This window comes from Balaenoptera borealis (assembly GCF_965194805.1).
Source record: "Balaenoptera borealis genome assembly, chromosome: 8".
Classification (NCBI taxonomy): domain Eukaryota; kingdom Metazoa; phylum Chordata; class Mammalia; order Artiodactyla; family Balaenopteridae; genus Balaenoptera; species Balaenoptera borealis.
In genome coordinates, this window is record NC_138865.1 from 23,652,720 (window position 1) to 23,671,339 (window position 18,620).

At 36.8% G+C, this 18,620-nt stretch overlaps 1 protein-coding gene across 12 annotated transcripts in view; it reads right to left on the minus strand.

Moving 5' to 3' along the window:
- The window catches only part of LOC309633719 (contactin-associated protein-like 3), a 257,758-nt gene that overhangs the window by 80,669 nt on the left and 158,469 nt on the right, over positions 1–18,620 (minus strand). For all 12 annotated transcript variants that reach the window (XM_082402932.1, XM_082402942.1, XM_082402940.1 and 9 more), the window contains 4 exons: positions 8,200–8,403; positions 7,053–7,228; positions 5,846–5,989; positions 2,133–2,394 (listed from right to left, as the gene is read on the minus strand). In XM_082402932.1, the coding sequence (XP_082259058.1) occupies positions 2,133–2,394; positions 5,846–5,989; positions 7,053–7,228; positions 8,200–8,403 (786 nt within the window). The remainder of the gene's footprint in view (positions 1–2,132; positions 2,395–5,845; positions 5,990–7,052; positions 7,229–8,199; positions 8,404–18,620) is intronic.

Genomic DNA, 18,620 nt, shown 5'->3' on the forward strand with positions numbered 1-18,620 from the left:
GAGTAGATTTTGTATTTCTGATTTTTGCTACTATGAAGATGATGCTAACTCTATCACAATCCTCCAGCCCCTCGAAAGGCTTCAATCTGGGGGGATGCCATGGTTGTGGGACTAGTGTTGAAATACTAATAACCAGAAGTTGTTAATAAACAGTGCTGTGCTAAGGGTTTGTATATGTTATATCCCTGGATTCTCACCATAACTCATATTAGTGTCATTTTAAAGATGAAGACACTGAGTCTTCAGGAGAAGAAGTGGGCTACATATCAAAGGAGCAGAGGCAGACTTAGAAACATGCGTGGGACGGGAGTCCTCTCGTACACCCCTCTCACTTGCTTAAGTCACGTAATTTCTTCTGATAATAGGAGATAATGACCACGGCAGTAGAGACAATTTGGCAAAGGGTGGAACTGTGTGTTTTCTTACATAAAGGGAACTCCATCGGTGAACATGCACACTCATTTTCTCCCTCTTCCTCTGTTGCTCCCACTTTTCCTATATTTCCACCACCCTCCCCCACCTGGGCCCAGCCATATGAACACACATGCACCAGATTATCCACTCCTGGTACATTTCTCAATCTCTTCAGAACTATCTTGAGATAACTATTGGGAAAAATTATCTAAAACCTGGAAATACGCTAAAAGATGTCTTTTCAATGTCATTGAATGAAATTTAAGTTTCAATCTGATACATGGGTTGGGTACTTGATACAAGATTTAAAGTGAAATAAACTGCAGCCTGTTTTATTTTTCAACTATTTCAAATGCATAAAAGATTCCCCTTTAAATGCTACTTAAGCAAGCAGCAAGCATCATGAGTAATTTCTCTTTGGTTTGCTTCTGAAAAATAGCACATTACACTGTAAAACCTTAAAAATTGGTGCAATAAAATATTTATGTAATGTGTCAGTGCCAGCTTACAAAAAATTCAATAACTAATATATATGTGTGTTGGGAGGAAGGGTGGTGTGTACCCACGTGAAACAACACTAAAAAGCTATCTCTTTTAGCTCATATTACATATAAATTATAAATCTACACAAACCAAGATTTAGGCAATTTACTGAATCTGAGTTGACACTATCAACTCAGTTCATTTGCATGCTGACCATCATATATTTTTTATTTATAAAAAGAAGGGAAAAGTTAATTTTCATTCCCAGCTTTTCAGTCCAAAACTGATAACCATAGGTCAGGCAAGATATTCCTTTCACATTCAACATTCAGGGAATGACATGTCATGGTCCTGCTTGGGTTTAAATTTTACCAGTTTTAAATGCAAAGCAGTCCCCAAAGTTCAAAAATAACATGACTTAGAAGTGAGTCTAGAGATAAACAGGTTCTTCTCAGAAAACTACAGAACATTCACCCAGTTAGTAGAAGCCTTATCAAAAACAAGTAGGTACAAAGGAAGCAGTGGCTCTGATGTAAGAGGGAAAAATAACTTACATTATTTTGAAAATCAATGTGTATATAGGTTTAAAAGGCAGTTCAAAGAAATCTATTTTCTCAAGACTACTTGGGATTAGCCTAATGTCTTCTAGTATTTCAAGTTTACTGCTAGTTACTGACCACAAACTTATAAATAAATTTTTTTCTTTTTTTTAATTTTATTTTTTTATTGAAGTATAGTTGATTTAAAATGTTGTGTTAGTTTCAGGTGTACAGTAAAGTGATTCAACCATATATAAATACATATATTCATTTTCAGATCCTTTTCCCTTACAGGCTATTACAAAATATTGAGTATAGTTCCCTGTGCTATACAGTAGGTCCTTGTTGGTTATCCATTTTATATATAGCAGTGCATATCTGTTAATCCCAAACTCCTAATTTATCCCTCCCTCTCCTTCCCCTTTGGTAACCATAAGCTGATAATCATTTATTTTTAAACTTTTTGATAATTATGCTTTGATGTAGGTAAACTTCTGTCACATTGACTGACACACCAACAGCCTAGAGTTACCTATTTCAAAGGAAAAAAGAATCTAGTTCCCTCTAGTAGGATTATGAATATCTCATGGATTCAGTCATTCATTTATTTTAGAGATCACCAATCTTAGGTTTACATATAAGAAGGTACAGTCATGGCAAATACCTATACATCATCTCAGAGAAGACGTTTATTACCTGCTGTGACATCCCTTACTGGAGGTCCAGGCTGGGAGAGACTCAGCTTGAGTTTTCCATCATTAAGAACAAGGATGAAAGCTCCTGACCTGTGTTGAAACTGACTGGTCAGCAACAGCCCTGCTCTGTTCCACGTTCGAAATTGGAAGATGGCAGACACTTTGTCCTCTCCGGGGGTGCCTGGCAAAGCCAAGTAACTCCTGGAGCTCAGAAAAGTCATGGGGACAGTTTGAGGGTGCGAGCAGGAGAAGGACACATTTCCCTGTGAATACAGTGAAAGAGGCTTTAGGAAGGCACAGGAGGGATGTTTCCATTTCATTGACAACAGATTTTCCAAAATTTACAGAATTTCTTATCAATGATCCAGCAATCTAGGCCTTTAAAAATTAGGCTTCCCCATGAAACTTAAATCTAGATTTACCTTATAGGTCCCTCTAAGCACTGTTCAGCTGGGCAAACCTATTTCTGAGTCTCTTAGAAATTGTCCATCTTCTCCATTTCTCAGCATTTGCAAAGGAATCCCAAGCCACATCTCTCCCAGGCCTAATGCTGGGTGTGGGATACAAGAGTAGAAGAGACAGTTTTCTTCCCTTGAGGTGATAGATGTCTTTATCCAATGTGAAGGCTAGCACCAAGCATAACTTACACCAGGAACTTTCTTGTACTTGCCTTGGTTATGTAAATGAGATTATAAGTGTGTCACTCAGGTAACAGATACATCTTACTCTAGGTAGGAGATGCGCTTTTGTGCGTCTGAAGAAAAGGATATGGCCAGGCTGGTCCTGCCATAGGCAGGCTGGTTTTGTCTCCGAAGCTCTCGCAATCCAAGTCACCCAGGGCGATCAGTCAGCCTAAGATCTGACCTGCCTAGCAGGTTGTTTTTATTTTTTATATAACTCTGTTTTTAAAGACGCTTTTAATCCCTAGGATACCTCTATTGCTCCAAGAACAAACTATTTTTAATTATAGTGTCTGGATGGGAAGGACTTAATGTAACTCCAACTAAGCTCTCTACAAAAATTTTCCCTGTGATTAAAAAAAATTTCATAAATTTCAGATAGAAGAATAAATGCCCAAACATTGCCCTTTCTCTCCAAAAAATACAATGCAAAGAAAAACAGTGAGGCAGAACTTAACTTACCAGATAGCAAAGCATACTATGAAGTCACTGTAATCAAGTCACTGTGTTATTACTACAGGAATAGACATAGCAGTGGAACAGAATAAGGGACCCACAAAAAGATCTGAGAATATATGTAAAGTAAGTATGTAATGAAATTCAACTATGTGGGCTAAAGTTTGGGTTAGTTACTAAATAGTGTAGGAACAAATGGATATCAATAAGGCAGCATATAAAAATTAAACTTTATCATATATCACATAAAGAATAAATATCAGACAAAGACTTAATTTTTAAAAAATTAAAAATAAATAGATAAATAAAACCAATTAAAAATTCTTACAAGAAAATCCATGAGACCATGTATAGGTTATAGGATTTTAGAGACATTCCAAAGCTATAAAGAAATACACAGACCTACTGACCACATACAAAGAAAAATATTTATATACTTAACATATCATATAATGTTTAATATAAAATTGATAAATCTGAAAAAATATATGGACTATGAATGACAAAGGACTATCTATCAAATATAAAACTCTTTTATAAATTAACAAAAAGTTAAAAAAATAAAATAAAAAATAGGGAAAAGAGTAAGAGTGAACAATGATCAGAAAAGCAAATCCAAATGGACAAGAAACAAGTGAAAAGATTATTTAATTCACCAGTAGTCACATAAACATGAAGTAACAATGAGATATTAGTTCATGTTCCTTGAGCTGGCAAGAGTCTAACAGATGTGGAACATGTGGCTGCCTGAGATGTAATGGAAGGGCTCTATCATACGTTGCTGGTGGGGAGTGTCATGTTATAGCTTTTTGGAAGGCAATCCAAACATTTATTAAAATTTAAAACTGTTTCAAACTTCCAACCAAGAAATTCTACTTTTGGAACTTTGTCCCATCAAAATGAAAGCCCCCAGTATCTGAAAACACATGTGCAATTGTGAGCTTGTAGTTGTGAAAAAGTAGAGATAAAGCAGATGCCTTGGGTAGGAAATGACTAGATAAATAATGGTACACTTTCATAATGGAAAGTGACGTAGAAATTCTAACGTGGAACTATTCCTGATAACTGAAAAGAATTCCTACAAGGTATAGTTGAATCAGAAAATCAAGATGGAGAAAAGCTTATATAAAATGATTTTTTTTAAACAATGCCAAATGCGGAGGCATATAAATTCATAAATACATGTGTGAGTATGAGTCTACCTATCTATAGAGGATTCCTTTATAGATCAGTATAATATTATGGACCAAAGAAGGAAGGACAAATGCTAGCTTAGTAACATCTCAGCTTGATGGAGGGACTAGCCATGTGGAAAGAAGGGAGAAAGAAGGAAGAGGAAACCAATCAAAGAGAAAGACATGGACTTCCCTGGTGGTGCAGTGGTTAAGAATCCGCCTGCCAATGCAGGGGACACGGGTTTGATCCCTGGTCCGGGAAGATCCCACATGCCGTGGAGCAACTAAGCCCGTGCGCCACAACTACTGAGCCTGCGCTCTAGAGCCCGAAAGCCACAACTACTGAGCTCACGTGCCACAACTACTGAAGCCCATGTGCTCCGCAACAAGAGAAGCCACTGCAATGAGAAGCCCATGCACCGCAATGAAGAGTAGCCCCCGCTCTCGGCAACTAGAGAAAGTCTGCATGTAGCAACAAAGACCCAATGCAGCCAAAAGTAAATACATAAATTAATTAATTAAAAAAAAAAAGACATGGGCTTCCTTGGTGGAGCAGTGGTTAAGAATCCGCCTGCCAATGCAGGGGACACGGGTTCAAGCCCTGGTCCGGGAGGATCCCACATGCTGTGGAGCAACTAAGCCTGTGGACCACAACTACTGAGCTTGCGCTCTAGAGCCCGTGAGCCACAACTACTGAAGCCCGCGTGCCTAGAGCCCGTGCTCCGCAACAAGAGAAGCCACCGCAATGAGAAGCCCGTGCACCGCAACGGAGAGCAGCCCCCGCTTGCTGCAACTAGAGAAAGCCCGCGCCCAGCAACGAAGACCCAACACAGCCAAAAAAAAAAAAAAAAAAAAAAAAAAAAAAGACACTGCATTAAAAAGCTTTATATGATTGTACTTTAACATCTTTGTGAAAGTATTCATCTGTTTCCATACCTATATAAAAATTAAACCAAACATGAACGAAAAAGTACAGTAGGCTCTCTTTATGCCGAGTTCTGCATCCTCGTATTCAACCAACCAGGAAAATATTTAGAGAAAATATTCCAGAAAGGTCCAAAAGGCAAAACTTGAGTTTGCCCTGCACCAGCAACTATTCACATATCATTTGCATTGTATTACAACCATTTACATTGTATTAGTTACTGTAAGTAATCTAGAGTCAATTTAAAGTATGTGGGAGGATGTGCCTAGGTTATATGCAAATGCTGTGCTATTTTATACAAGGGACTTGAGCATTCTTGGATTGCTCCAATAGGGGGGTCCTGGAACCAATCCCCCAAGGATACTTGTACATATGATTTGTACCTTCCCTGCCTTCAGAAGAGGTATATTTTAAAGCTGAATCAATCAAAAAACTTACAGCTCCCTTTTCTCTTGAACTTGCATATAGACTTTCTTACCACGATGAGGACCTGTGGTTTGTGTTTCTTGGACAAATCAATGATATCCACCCCATTATAACGGAGATTTTCAAAGCAGCCATGAAAGTTTTTATGTGGGAACGCCACTGATTTTCTATGTCGAGGAATACCTCCGAAGCTGATCTTAGAAAGAAAAAAATGACATAAATAATATTGTTTAATGATTTTCTGAGTATCTGCCTAAACATGTATGATTAGCAGGTATAGTGACAATTGTCTCAAATCTATTTGGCATTATTTTACATTATCATGTTAATTTCAAATGAAGCTTCATATGCAGATTTTCCAATGTTTTATTTATTACATTTAGATAAATAAGTTAAATATCCTTCTTACAATTTGCTGCTCATATGGCTCTGTCATTTTTGTTGATGAAGAATGCTGCATCCTTATGTCCATGGTAAATCTTGATTTGTGTGACAATGCAGCCTACTGTGATGATATTCTACTTTATAAACCAGCCTGTAGGATCCTGGTCTTTGCCATAACTCTGATAGGTTAGAATAATAAAGCCATTGATAATATCATTCAAGACCAGAATCTCCAGCTGGTCTTTGCTGCTGAGGACACTCATACCAAATGAATGTTGAAATCTGGCTTGCTGAGAGATGCACTGAGCAGAACTGGCCGAACAAATGCTGCATTTCAGTGTAGGTTAGACACACATAGGCAACATGCTGCAAATATTGTTAGGCCTTTAAAAATCCCAAGAAACAGTATTCTGAGTTGTGTGCATTTGGTTTTCTTGTTACTTAAAAAATCAGGTTGGAATATACGGTGATTACTTCTCCAAGTTATCCTAGGTAGCTATTCCTGTTTAGGATTGCCCTAAAACACAGAAATCTCCAAGGTAATATTCACAGCCAAACACCAGATGGAATACAGAAGAACTGTGCAAACAATTGCATTTAAAAACGTTCCTTGTTTTATTGGTAGCTCTTCAGGTATAGATTTCCTAAACTTAATGACTATTTACTCTCATGTGAAGACTAACATCTGTAAGGGATAAAATGTCTCAATAGCTCAAGCATGCATCTCCCACTGTGCAATTATCACCCATAGGGAATATTTTACCAGAATTCTGAATTACTAGGAAAGGAAATTTCTCTATGTAGTAGTATTTTCTCTAGAAGGTTACTTCGCATTTAAATGATAAAATCTGTAATACTTAAAGTCATTTTCACACCTTATAATCAAGATCCACATAGCTGGACTCTCCCTTTGCCCGAAAATGATGAGTGTGCGTGTCCACGGTGAAGTTGACATCTGTATCGAGGAGCTCAATGAGGACAGAATGCCAGTGCTGGTCGTCCAGCAGGCTGCCCAGCACGAGGGCATCAGGGGAGGGCAGGTTAGCATCGCCTGAAAAGAGAGGAAGGGTAAAGGCCCTGTTCCATCCAGTTCAATACCAAGATTTCTACAATATTTTGAAGTTCAGCACTTCTCACAATTACACTTTCCTGACATCCTTTTATCCCATGAACTGGTCAGCTGCTTTTATCTTAGTCTTAAATACAATCTTCTTTTGATCTTGAGTAACATACTCTATCTTACTTGTTTTATTATTATTATGCACTGAATTTTCATTTTTCTTGAAAATATTTTCTTTCTAGGACCTCATTCACAAGACTACTTCAAAAATTTACGATAAGCCACTCTTGTCTTTATGATATTATCAGGTTATTTATTGAGCATCTGCTACTGATCTTATACAATTACCAAGCTATAAAACTTTTTACGTAAAGGCGTACTCAAGATACACACATGTTGTTCTTAGTATAGCTCACTTGTAGGTGACCATGTTTCCATCTGCCTGGACAGTTCCGGTCTTCAGAGTAATTATTTATAGGGTCTGCTTTCTTTCTTAAAAGTTTTTTTTTTTTTTTTTTAATTTAAAGAAAAGCAGACTGCCACATGCAGTGCCTCATTTGGATGTGTCTGGAGTCTTGGAAGCTTGACTACCCTATGTTCTCCTACAAATGGACCTTGAGAGCTTGTTTGGAGGTTCTAGCAGGGGAGCACAGCTACTCGTATAACCTTGACTGAAGAACGGTACTTCTCTATCGGGGAAGGTCGTTCTCTTCGACCGAGCCCGCAGCTTCGGGAGGGACACACATGGAGCAGTGAGGGAGGAAGGGGACACCTGCCTGGACAGCCAGATCAGCCAAATCAACCCTGGCGATCAATGGGGTGACAGATGTCACAGCCAGATCGCCCTCACATCCAAAAGTATTCTGGTTTTAAATTAACTACTTAACTGTGAAAGAATTCATCATAAAAAGATACTTTCGTCTAAATAGTATTTCCAAAATCACCACCTTGTAATTTTTTACCTGAATTAAGGAATAAGATGAGTTTTCCTTTAACTAACTCCAGGGTGATATGTTTACCATTTGGTCCTTCTCTGTGGAGTAGAATCCCATTGTTCTCTCTGGTTTTAAATTTCAAAGAAATAACTTCTTTTGTTGGATTCATGGATTTCTGATTAAATGTGTACAGCAAGGAACTTTTCCCATCAAAATGAACCATCTCAGATCCTACAGTGGAAGACATTAAAAAGTGGTCTAAGTATAATATATTCTTATTAGTGCATTGAAACGTGTAAGTCAACATACACATACACATACATAGCATATCTCTGGTTTGTTTAATGCAGGGGGAAAAAACTCTACTGCCAATTTTCTCTTGATACTGGTAGTTGATATATCTGAACTCCACTCTTAATCTTTTCTGACATTGTCCCCAAAATGTATCATCTAGAAATACTTTCGTTGAATAATTCTAATTGCTCCTGTCTTTTATTGGCCTATTTTCATCCTGTAAATAATAAAGATCAGGAAAAAAGCTGAAGTCAATCTCCCTTGAATAAAGTCTCCTTGCATGTTTAACAATCATTCAACATTTCTGTTTTTCTGAAAAGTTATAATAGTTCTCACACACTGGTAAGAGGTAAAATACCAGTGTCACTCAATGTAAATGGCTTAATTGTTTCTGAACAAGCAGCTTTGACTTTTAACAATTTCCACATAAGCAGTCACTCTGATATACTTTTGTCTGTCCATAAAAGACACACATAAAGACGCCAGACATACTAAATACTACTCTAAACTCATATTAAAATGTCTTCAGTTAACAGGATGTATTTTTCTCCCAACATTTTGGCCCAGTGACAGCACAAAAGGGCACACCTATTTTGTGTTGTACCTTAAGCATACTGTGAAAATTCTTCTGCTGCAGCAGGCCATTGCTACACTGCTGCCATGTTCTCTCGACTTTCTGACAGTGTCTTATCTTTCCAACTATCAAGGTCACTTGCACTCAGTTTATATTGAGTAGTTATATTTTATCATTAGTATAAAAAAGACAGTGAAACCAACTGAAGGCAGAACAAGATACACACAAAGTCATTTTTATTACTCAGAAAAATCTCATATTTTTCCTATTTCACAAGTAAAAAGAAAAGACATAGTTGTCCTTTAATTAATAATACATTTGTGTCATAAATAAAGGTCTAAGAGAAAGCCAATAAAATATGAAGTTGATGTCTTTCAAGCCAATGATAGGATGTTGTTTATTTAATTTCACAAAAAGTTGTGACTAATGTATACTTGGACCTGCATTTCATTGAGATTAACTAAAATATATCCAGAAAACCCTTTATGTTCACAACTTAGAAGAATCATCCATTTTATGCAGCTACCTTTTGAAAATTCAGAAGTTTGATTCACATACATAGTGTAAAATATATAAACACTGCACTCTGTCTATAAGTTGTGTAAGCAAATAATTATTCTTCATTGCATAATGAAATAAACATGCCTGATAAAAACATAACTCTGTCAAATTCAAATGATGTCCCTTAGAGTATTAGATGACAAACTAATAAAAACTTGATAATAAAGAAAGAATTTAAATGCTTTCACATTCTTGCAGTACAGTTTATGTGTCACTGAAAGGCAATGATAATAATTAAGGCTTATTATTGCAGTTAGCTAAAAAATTTTTTTCCGTAAATGATTTTGCCAGGGTTATTTTGATCGAATAATTTTTGTCCTCATCTTCCCTGTTGCTCTTTTGCTTTGCAATAGTAATATTGATCTTCTTGGGATCAGAATCTCCTGGAGTGTTTGTTAAACACAGATTGCTGGGCACCATCTCAGAGTCTCTGTCTAACCAGGTTTGGGGTGGGACCTGAGAATTTGCACCTCTAACAAGTCCCCTAGTGATGTTGATACTGCCTGTCTGTGACTATATTTTGAGAACCACTGCTCTAAAGCACCTAAATTATATTCCCTGGAATATTCCCCTCAAGCAAAATGGAGTAGTGAAACATTTATTAGGTGACAGAAACGCAAAAGAATGGCCTTAAAAAAACTCTTTTGTCCTAATGTTTTGACTTTCCTTCTAATGTGATCACTAACACTTGTACCTAGAACAATTAACCACATGTGAGTCATCAAATTATATCTTATGAGGCAGGTTCAACATGTATTTTGACAGATTTTTTAAGCCTAAAGTGACTAAATTATAATATAGATAGGTAGCCAACTGAGTAAAGCAAAGCCACTTAAAAATAATGTACTTTGTAACAGTCCTGAGATTTTAACTAAAATCTTAAATGAGAATAAACTTAAGCTCAATTCAAGAGGTTTAATAGAGATAGATAAAATTCAGGAATTGCTTTTAGAAGTCCGGAATGTTAAGCTTCCCATATCCCTCTGCAGCCTGTTATTGTACAGTCCCATAAGCTAATTTTTAAAGATTTGTTGAAAAACGAGCTTAAAAACCAAGAGTAGGCGGCAGAGAGCACACGTGCCTGCAAAGCCTAAAATATTTGCTGGCCAGTCCTTTACAGAAGAGGTTTGCCATCCCCCAATCTGCAGAACCATCCAGTGATGGTTGATGTGCTTGGTTTTTGATTGTTAAGCAGTAAGAATGAGCTCACAACCAGACATTTTGCCATCTTTCTATGATTGAAAAATCGAAAACCCTATTTTATATAGGAAATCACAAATTTCATTATTTTTTTTGACCTTCGTGTTGCATAATTCAATACACCTTGTGGCTATTCTTGAATATTTTATAAGGTAAAGAATAGGTCAATACTTCAGATCCTGGCTACATAATTTTTGTATAATATTAAAGATTGGTTTCTATACAGTCTTCCATAGCTTCAAATTCTACTTTGGCAAGCATTTTGCTTTGGAGTAATATAGTTTTGTTATTAAAAGACCATTTTCTTTCCATCCTCCCTCTCCCCCAACCCCAACCCAATTTCCATCCATTCCACAAGTACAGTTTTATTTTCAGTTGATATTGATGTAGCACCTTCTAAGTATCACAAACTCTGCTGGATGCTGGGATAAAACATGGCCAGACATGGCCCAGCCTTCCTGGAGCTGATGGTTCTTCCCTCACTTTCTCACTTCTACTGTCGTGAAAAAACATATTGCACCTGTGATATCCTAGTGTCTTATTGTGGGTTGCTAGGAAACTACAGTGACAAGGAAATAGCTTACAGCCTAGGATGGAAGTAGGAGAAAGAAAGGCTCTTCTCTAGTGAAAATGTTTGAAAAGAATGCAAAATATCAAGGTAATCTAGGTATCGTATCATCACACAATACCCTTCACATAAAATTTACACATAGTGATCAGAAAGTAGCCAACAATGCTTCAAAAAATGGGCTACACTGTTAATCAAGAAGCTCTCCAGTTAAGCCCACACAATAAATAAGAATATGCATTATCATAAGATGATTTCTAACAGGAATGTTTAGATTGGAAAGTCAATTATAGGCCTCATCATAGAGAATCCATTTTATAAAATGTCATTTACTTACAAATGTTCATAAAGTAACCCGAATATTTGAAAACAAATTGGCAAGTCAGTAAATACAATTTAAAAAAAATTAGCGCTATTTACTCAAACATGATTTGTAAAAGCAATAGATTAAAAAATGTAAATTAAAAAAATATACTCATATTTTGGGATAGAGAGTATTTTGCTCAGTAGGTCATCAACAGTGAGCTCTCCAAGTGTGGATGGGGGAGAGCCCCAGGTGGCCCCCTTTGAGTTTAATCTCCACTAAGTAGAGGCTTCCTTGACCCTCATATCATTGACCATGGAGTGACCTAGAGAAGCCAACTTTCAAGTCTCAGAGGTCACTGGTAATGAATGCTAAGGTGACCTTGTTTCTATCGGTCCACTAGCATGAGATTTTTGCTATTGGACTGTTGTAAGAACAAATAAAATTTTATATGTCCATAATTAATACAAATAATCCATCATATTTATTTGAATGCAACCACCAAAATAATGCATTAAACTACCACTTAGCAACATACTTAACTTTTATAAGAAACCCGCATGAAAAATGTTCTTGTATGTAATTCAACTATTTAAATAATTGGGGTACTTGACACAGAAGTCACTTATTATGCACTGAAATAGGAAGCGATAGTTTCCCCTATTGTAAGAGTACAGAACCTACATTCTAAAAAGAGTAGCAGGAAATGTGATACTTAGTTGAAAGTAGAAAGTGTTTTTCCAATTTTACGTGATTTTAATTTATAATCATTAGTTTTATTAACTGAGGTTATATTTTGATAACTGCATCACTAACAATATTATTAAAGTAAACCCCACACATACTTGCCAGTTAGGGAAGGAAATCTATTTTACCAGTAGTGCGACTAAATTTGTGCTGATATATTTACAGCCTCTGGGTCTGTTCCCACAAATAGCCCTGCATAACACAGAGTAGTAGCTCAGAGAAAGGACTATGGAATTGTCCTATAAGGGTTTGAATACTGGTTCTATAGTGGAAAACTTACTTAACCTCTTTGTGTCTCAGTTTCCTCAACTGTAAAAGGATAAAGAAGTCTCTCCCACATAACACTAATATGATTATGAAACAACTTAATATCTATAAAGTGTGTAGAGCAGTGCCTGAAACATGGCAAGTCCACAGTGGACATTAGCTACATGATTATTGTTAGAGCAGTAGGCAAAGAAAAGGAGGTGCAACAACAGTTAAAACTGCATTTATGACTTCTGCTTCTGACCAAGATGGAGTAACAGGGGCCAGATTTACTCTCTCACTTGAAGCAACAAAAAAAAAAAAAAAAAAAAAAGAAGGAAATAACATAAAACAATAGTTTTCAAGATATTTGACTTCAAGCAATAAAGGAGAGTGATGTTGCAGAGAAGAGAGACAGACAAGATAAGCCCTACAACTCCTTGGGGCACTGCATTAGAGAGTTTCCATCTCACAGAGCAGGAAGGAGAAACTGGGGCAAAGCCCAGCAGATTCCCTGAGTAGAGGAGACAGAGTCAAGAGCCTGGTAAGAACAAAGCATGTGAAGTCCATAGGCAGAGGTTGGAGAGGAAAAAATGAACACTGGTGATCTGCAACACTCCCCTCTTGAGCTTTCAGCAAAGCACTGATCAGTGTATGCAAGTAAGGAAACTCATCAATGCTGGGAAAAGAACCATCTGAAAGGATTAATTGGGAAATAGTGCTAACATGCACATGGGGTTGGGAATAGTGCCCATTCATATCATCCAGACTGGAAACCTCATAGCTCACTGTCCTTGGTTAGAGTACTCAGAAGGGTCTTACCTCAGTAGTGAGCCCTAGACTAAACACTGTTCTGGTGTGAGCTAACGAATTTTAAAAGCAAGACCTAAAAGGATCAAATCCCCTTCAATTCAATGTTTCCTGAACAAAGCTCAAACATATAAGAATACAAAAATATCCAATAAGCTAAAAATCAAAATGTCTGGCATTTAATTGAAAATTTCCAGGCATACAAAAAAGTATGACTCATATTAAGGAAAAAAAATCAATTGAAACTTACACAGAATTGACACAGATTATTATTAGCAAAGAAAGACAATAAGGTAGTTATTATAACATCCATCCATATGTTCAACAAGTCAAATGGATACACAAAAGATACTAAAATTTGAAAATTTCCATGTCTGAGGTGAAAAAATACACTGTATGGGATTACTGGCAGGTTAAACACTGCAGAAGAAGAAATTAGTGAACTTGAAGCCAGCAATAGAAATATTCTGAAAGGAAATAAAAGGGAAAAATGATAATTTAAGAAAATAAATAAAACATCAGTGAGGTGTGTGACAAAACAAAATCAAGCAACCTAATATGTGCTTTAACTCATATATGTGGTAATTGAGTCCCTTAAGAAGAAGAGACCGGGGACGTTAGAAAAAATATTTGAAGAAACAATGACTGAAACTTCCCAAATCTGATGAAAACTATACAACCACCAATCCAAATAGCCTAATGAACTCCAAACACGAGGAACAGAATAAAACAAAACGAAAGAACATCAGAAACAAATTGCTCAAAACCTTAAAAGCAGCTAGAGAAAAAAAGATATGTCACACTCGTAGAAACATAGACACAGATGGCTGCAAATTTCTCGCCAGAAGAAAAGCAAGTGAAGAAACAGCAGAGCAATATTTTGAAAGTACTAAATGAAAAAATGTCACCCTAGAATTCTATATTGTGTGAAAACAATTTACAAAAATGAAGGTGAAATAACAACTTTTTTCAGACATACAAAATTTGAAAGAATTTCTCACCAGCAGATCCACACTACAAGCAATATTAAAGGAAGTCTTTGAGGCAGAAGGAAAAGGATACATGGAAATATGGATTAATACAAAGGAATGAAGAATACCAGAATTTACAAGGAAATTATCATGTAGATTTTAAATGTCTTTTAAAAATAATTGAAAGGGTGAGACTTCTAAAATGGCTGAGTGAGAAGCCCGGCAAATCCTACCTCTCAAAAGCAATGATAAAACTTGAAAAAAAAATGTTAAGGATAACAACTGAAGGACACTGGAAACTGACCACAGACATACAACAGATCTAGAAGCATACATTCAAGAAAATCTACTGAACCTCAATAAGGACAGTGGGAATCTGTGTTCTTTCAGCTAGAGGCTGCTCCACCCCCAGCCCCTCGGCACTGAACTTCTACCAGGGCTGCGTAGCCAAGCACATGGAAAATTCCTTCCCAAGGGACACTGCCAACAACAGCTATCTCAGTGACAAGCAATAAGGGAAGGCCAACATTGCAGCCAGCCTGAGAGTTCAATGCTGTTGGGGGTAAAGCACTGACAGGCTGACCAGCCAGACACTTAACAAATTTAGAGGAATTTGGAGGAACCAAATTTGTACCAGCGGTCAGGGAATACATCTCTGAGGAAGAGATATTTAAGTGGAGACCTGAATGATGGGATGTGGACAGACAGGTGAAAAACTTGGGAAGAAGCATTTCGAGCCAAGTAAACCACTTACGCAAAGAAAAGAGTTTGTTGGCAAGTCTTGAGTTGCATTATGTGGGTGAGTTGAGTTGGAGAGATTTGAGATTACTTAGGGTATAATTTGGAGAGAGCATATTCAGAATTTGATATTCTTTAGATGTGTAGGGACACATGTGTCAAAGGTGACTCCCATGTCTCTAGTGTAAGTTCCCGCGAATGATGGAATCATTAGCCAAGACCAGCAAAACTAGAAGAAGAATAGGTTAAGGGGTGGGGTGAATCAGGTCAAGAAAGCAATTTGAAACTCACTAAGTTTTATGTACTTGTGAAAGAACAATGTTCCTGATAAGAGATTGATTCCGTTTTCTTAATAATTGGTCCTATTGTCCAACTCTGAGGTTTTTCAAACATCACAGGTCATTTCAGGATTACAATTCTGGTAACAAATTATAACATTTTAAATGCCTAGAAATTATTCCTTTAGACTAATTTAGTTACTATAACCCACTTTGTTCTGCTGCACTTTATTAGGTGTGTATTGGTATGTCTTTCAATATTTACTTTCAGCAAAAGCCTTACATGTATTCCTTTAGATGCAATAATTTGGGAGGTGATTAAAAATAAATCAGTGAGTAATTGTGTAATAACTTTAATTGAAATTAAATAAATTAAAATAGCACTAAACAAATGTCTATTATATACAAAAATATGAGAGGCTGTTCTGTTTCATATGATTTTAGGGTTAATATTATTTTAACTTTAATATTTTTCTACTTAATATCAGATAAAACCATAAGGCTATATTATCAAAGTTTAGCAAAATTTATCGTTTTTACCCTTAGATAAAAATCTATCTTCTATTTATACTTGAACATAAATTGAGAATGAGAAACCTATGCCCAAGTTTAGCTGGTCTACAAAATATTGACATTTCCCCTCACCTGCACTGGCTCCTTAGCACCTGGAGGACAGAAATTGTGCCTTACTCTTTTATTCAGTGGGGGGCCTTGAATGGGGTTAAAGTTCTGTAAACACGTACTGAATTGAACTGACACTTTTTCTAATTGAGTTTGAGTATTTTCTACTGTTGCCATAATTGGAATGGATAATACAGATCAGTGTTCTCTCATATGACTAAAGACCATTATTAACTTCCAGAGTTTTTCTTTGTCATGGTGACTATTTCTCCTTTCATCCTATGTTCTTCTGTTCCTATTAATGCATTTTCAAAGCTGAAATCTACTTAGAGCAGAACCAGTACTGAACAGAAGGAAGTTCCATATGCAGACTTTTCTCTTGATATTCTCCCTAAATATTTCAAAATACACATTATTTTTATAGAATGTTAACAACAGATTTATAAATATTGACACATGTTGATGCTGTTATGTAAAACCTACATTTTTTTCACTGCAACAGTCTATGTATTCTTTTTTTTTTTTTATTGGAGTATAATTGCTTTACAAAGTTGTGTTAGTTTCTGCTATACAATGAAGTGAATCAGCTATATGTATACATATATCCCCTCCCTCTTGGACCTCCCTCCCCACTCCCATCCCATCCATATAGGTCATCACAGAGCACTGAGCTGAGCTCCCTGTGCTATATAGCAGGCTTCCACTAGCTATCTATTTTACACATGGTAGTGTATTTATGTCAAACCTAATCTCCCAGTTCATCCCACCCTCTCTTTCCCTCCTTGTGTCCACACGTCTGTACTCCACGTCTGTGTGTCTATTCTTGCTCTGCAAACAGGTTCATCTGTACCACTTTTCTAGATTCCACATATATGCGTTAATATGCGATATTTGTTTTTCTCTTTCTTACTTACTTCACTCTGTATGACAGACTCTAGGTCCATCCACATCTCTACAAATGACCCAATTTCATTCCTTTTTATGACTGAGTAATATTCCATTGTATATATGTACCACATCTTCTTTATCCATTCATCCGTCAGTGGACATTTAGGTTGTTTGCATGTCCTGGCTATTGTAAATAGTGCGGCAATGAACACTGGGGTACGTGTGACTTTTTGAATTATGGTTTTCTCAGGGTATATGCCCAGTAGTGGGATTGCTGGGTCATATGGCAGTTCTATTTTTAGTTTTTTAAGGAACCTGCATACTGTTCTCCACAGTGGCTGTATCAATTTACACTCCCACCAACAGTACAAGAGGGTTCCCTTCTCTCCACACTGTCTCCAGCATTTATTGTTTGTAGATTTTTTGATGATGGCCATTCTGACCAGTGTGACGTGATACCTTATTGTAGTTTTGATTTGCATTTCTCTAATAATTAGTGATGTTGAGCATCTTTTCATGTGCCTCTTGGCCATCTGTAAGTCTTCCTTGGAGAAATGTCGAGTTCTTCTGCCCATTTTTGGATTAGGTTGTTTGTTTTTTTGATATTGAGCTGCCTGAGCTGTTTGTATATTTTGGAGATTAATCCTTTGTCTGTTACTTCGTTTGCAAATATTTTCTCCCATCCTGAGGGTTGTCTTTTCATCTTGTTTATGGTTTCATTTGCTGTGCAAAAGCTTTTATGTTTAATTAGGCCCCATTTGCTTATTTTTGTTTTTATTTTCATTACTCTAGGACGTGGGTCAAAAAAGATCTTGCTGTGATTTATGTATTCTTTTAAATAAACACAAGATTTTAAAACAGGCAATTATATGTTCTATTCCCTTCTTCTATTCCCTCTTAACCAATTTGATTTTCAATGCCTGATTTGACACAGGACTACAGTGCCACATGGATGACTGATAGACCCCCATGGGGCTTACCATTCTGTGCATATCTAGTCCACGTTTCTAACAATTTATGCACTCTTTCTCTCCTTTCTTCCCTACTCCTTTCCTGTCTTCCTTCCTTCCCTCTCTTATTCAAACAATAAACACAGTGATAAACATAAAATTACATTACAGTAGTGGGGCTAATACAACACAATATGACAAAGGAACACTTGAGAATGACATGGAGCACGAACATGGGGAGACAAAGTAGATGGCAGAAAAGAAGGGACAGAAGAGACCCAAAAGATGACTAACAACCTCATTAAAGAAATGAGGGTGGAACTGGGGATAATTATTCAGATGTGCGGGGCTTCAGATACCTGTGTCAAGGATGTCAACTTGGAATTGGTCACAGTATGTAAATGTTGTTGAAAACTTAAGAAAGTGGATTAAAACTCAAAGAGAAACCCTTTTAGAGTGGAATACAAAGCCTAGAACAAGTACATAGGGAATGTTGACACTGGATGGAGGGGACTGCTAGAGAGGGGCGGGGTGAGGGAAAGTGAGGAACCCCATGCCAGACACTAGCCTTGGTATGCAGGTCAACAGGGGCTCTAAGGAGACCCCATGCACTCCATTTCTACTCTAGAAATGGGGGAAGGGCTTTTCAGTTAGTGAAAATATATATGCCAAGCCAAGAAGCCATGAAAATCTGCAAT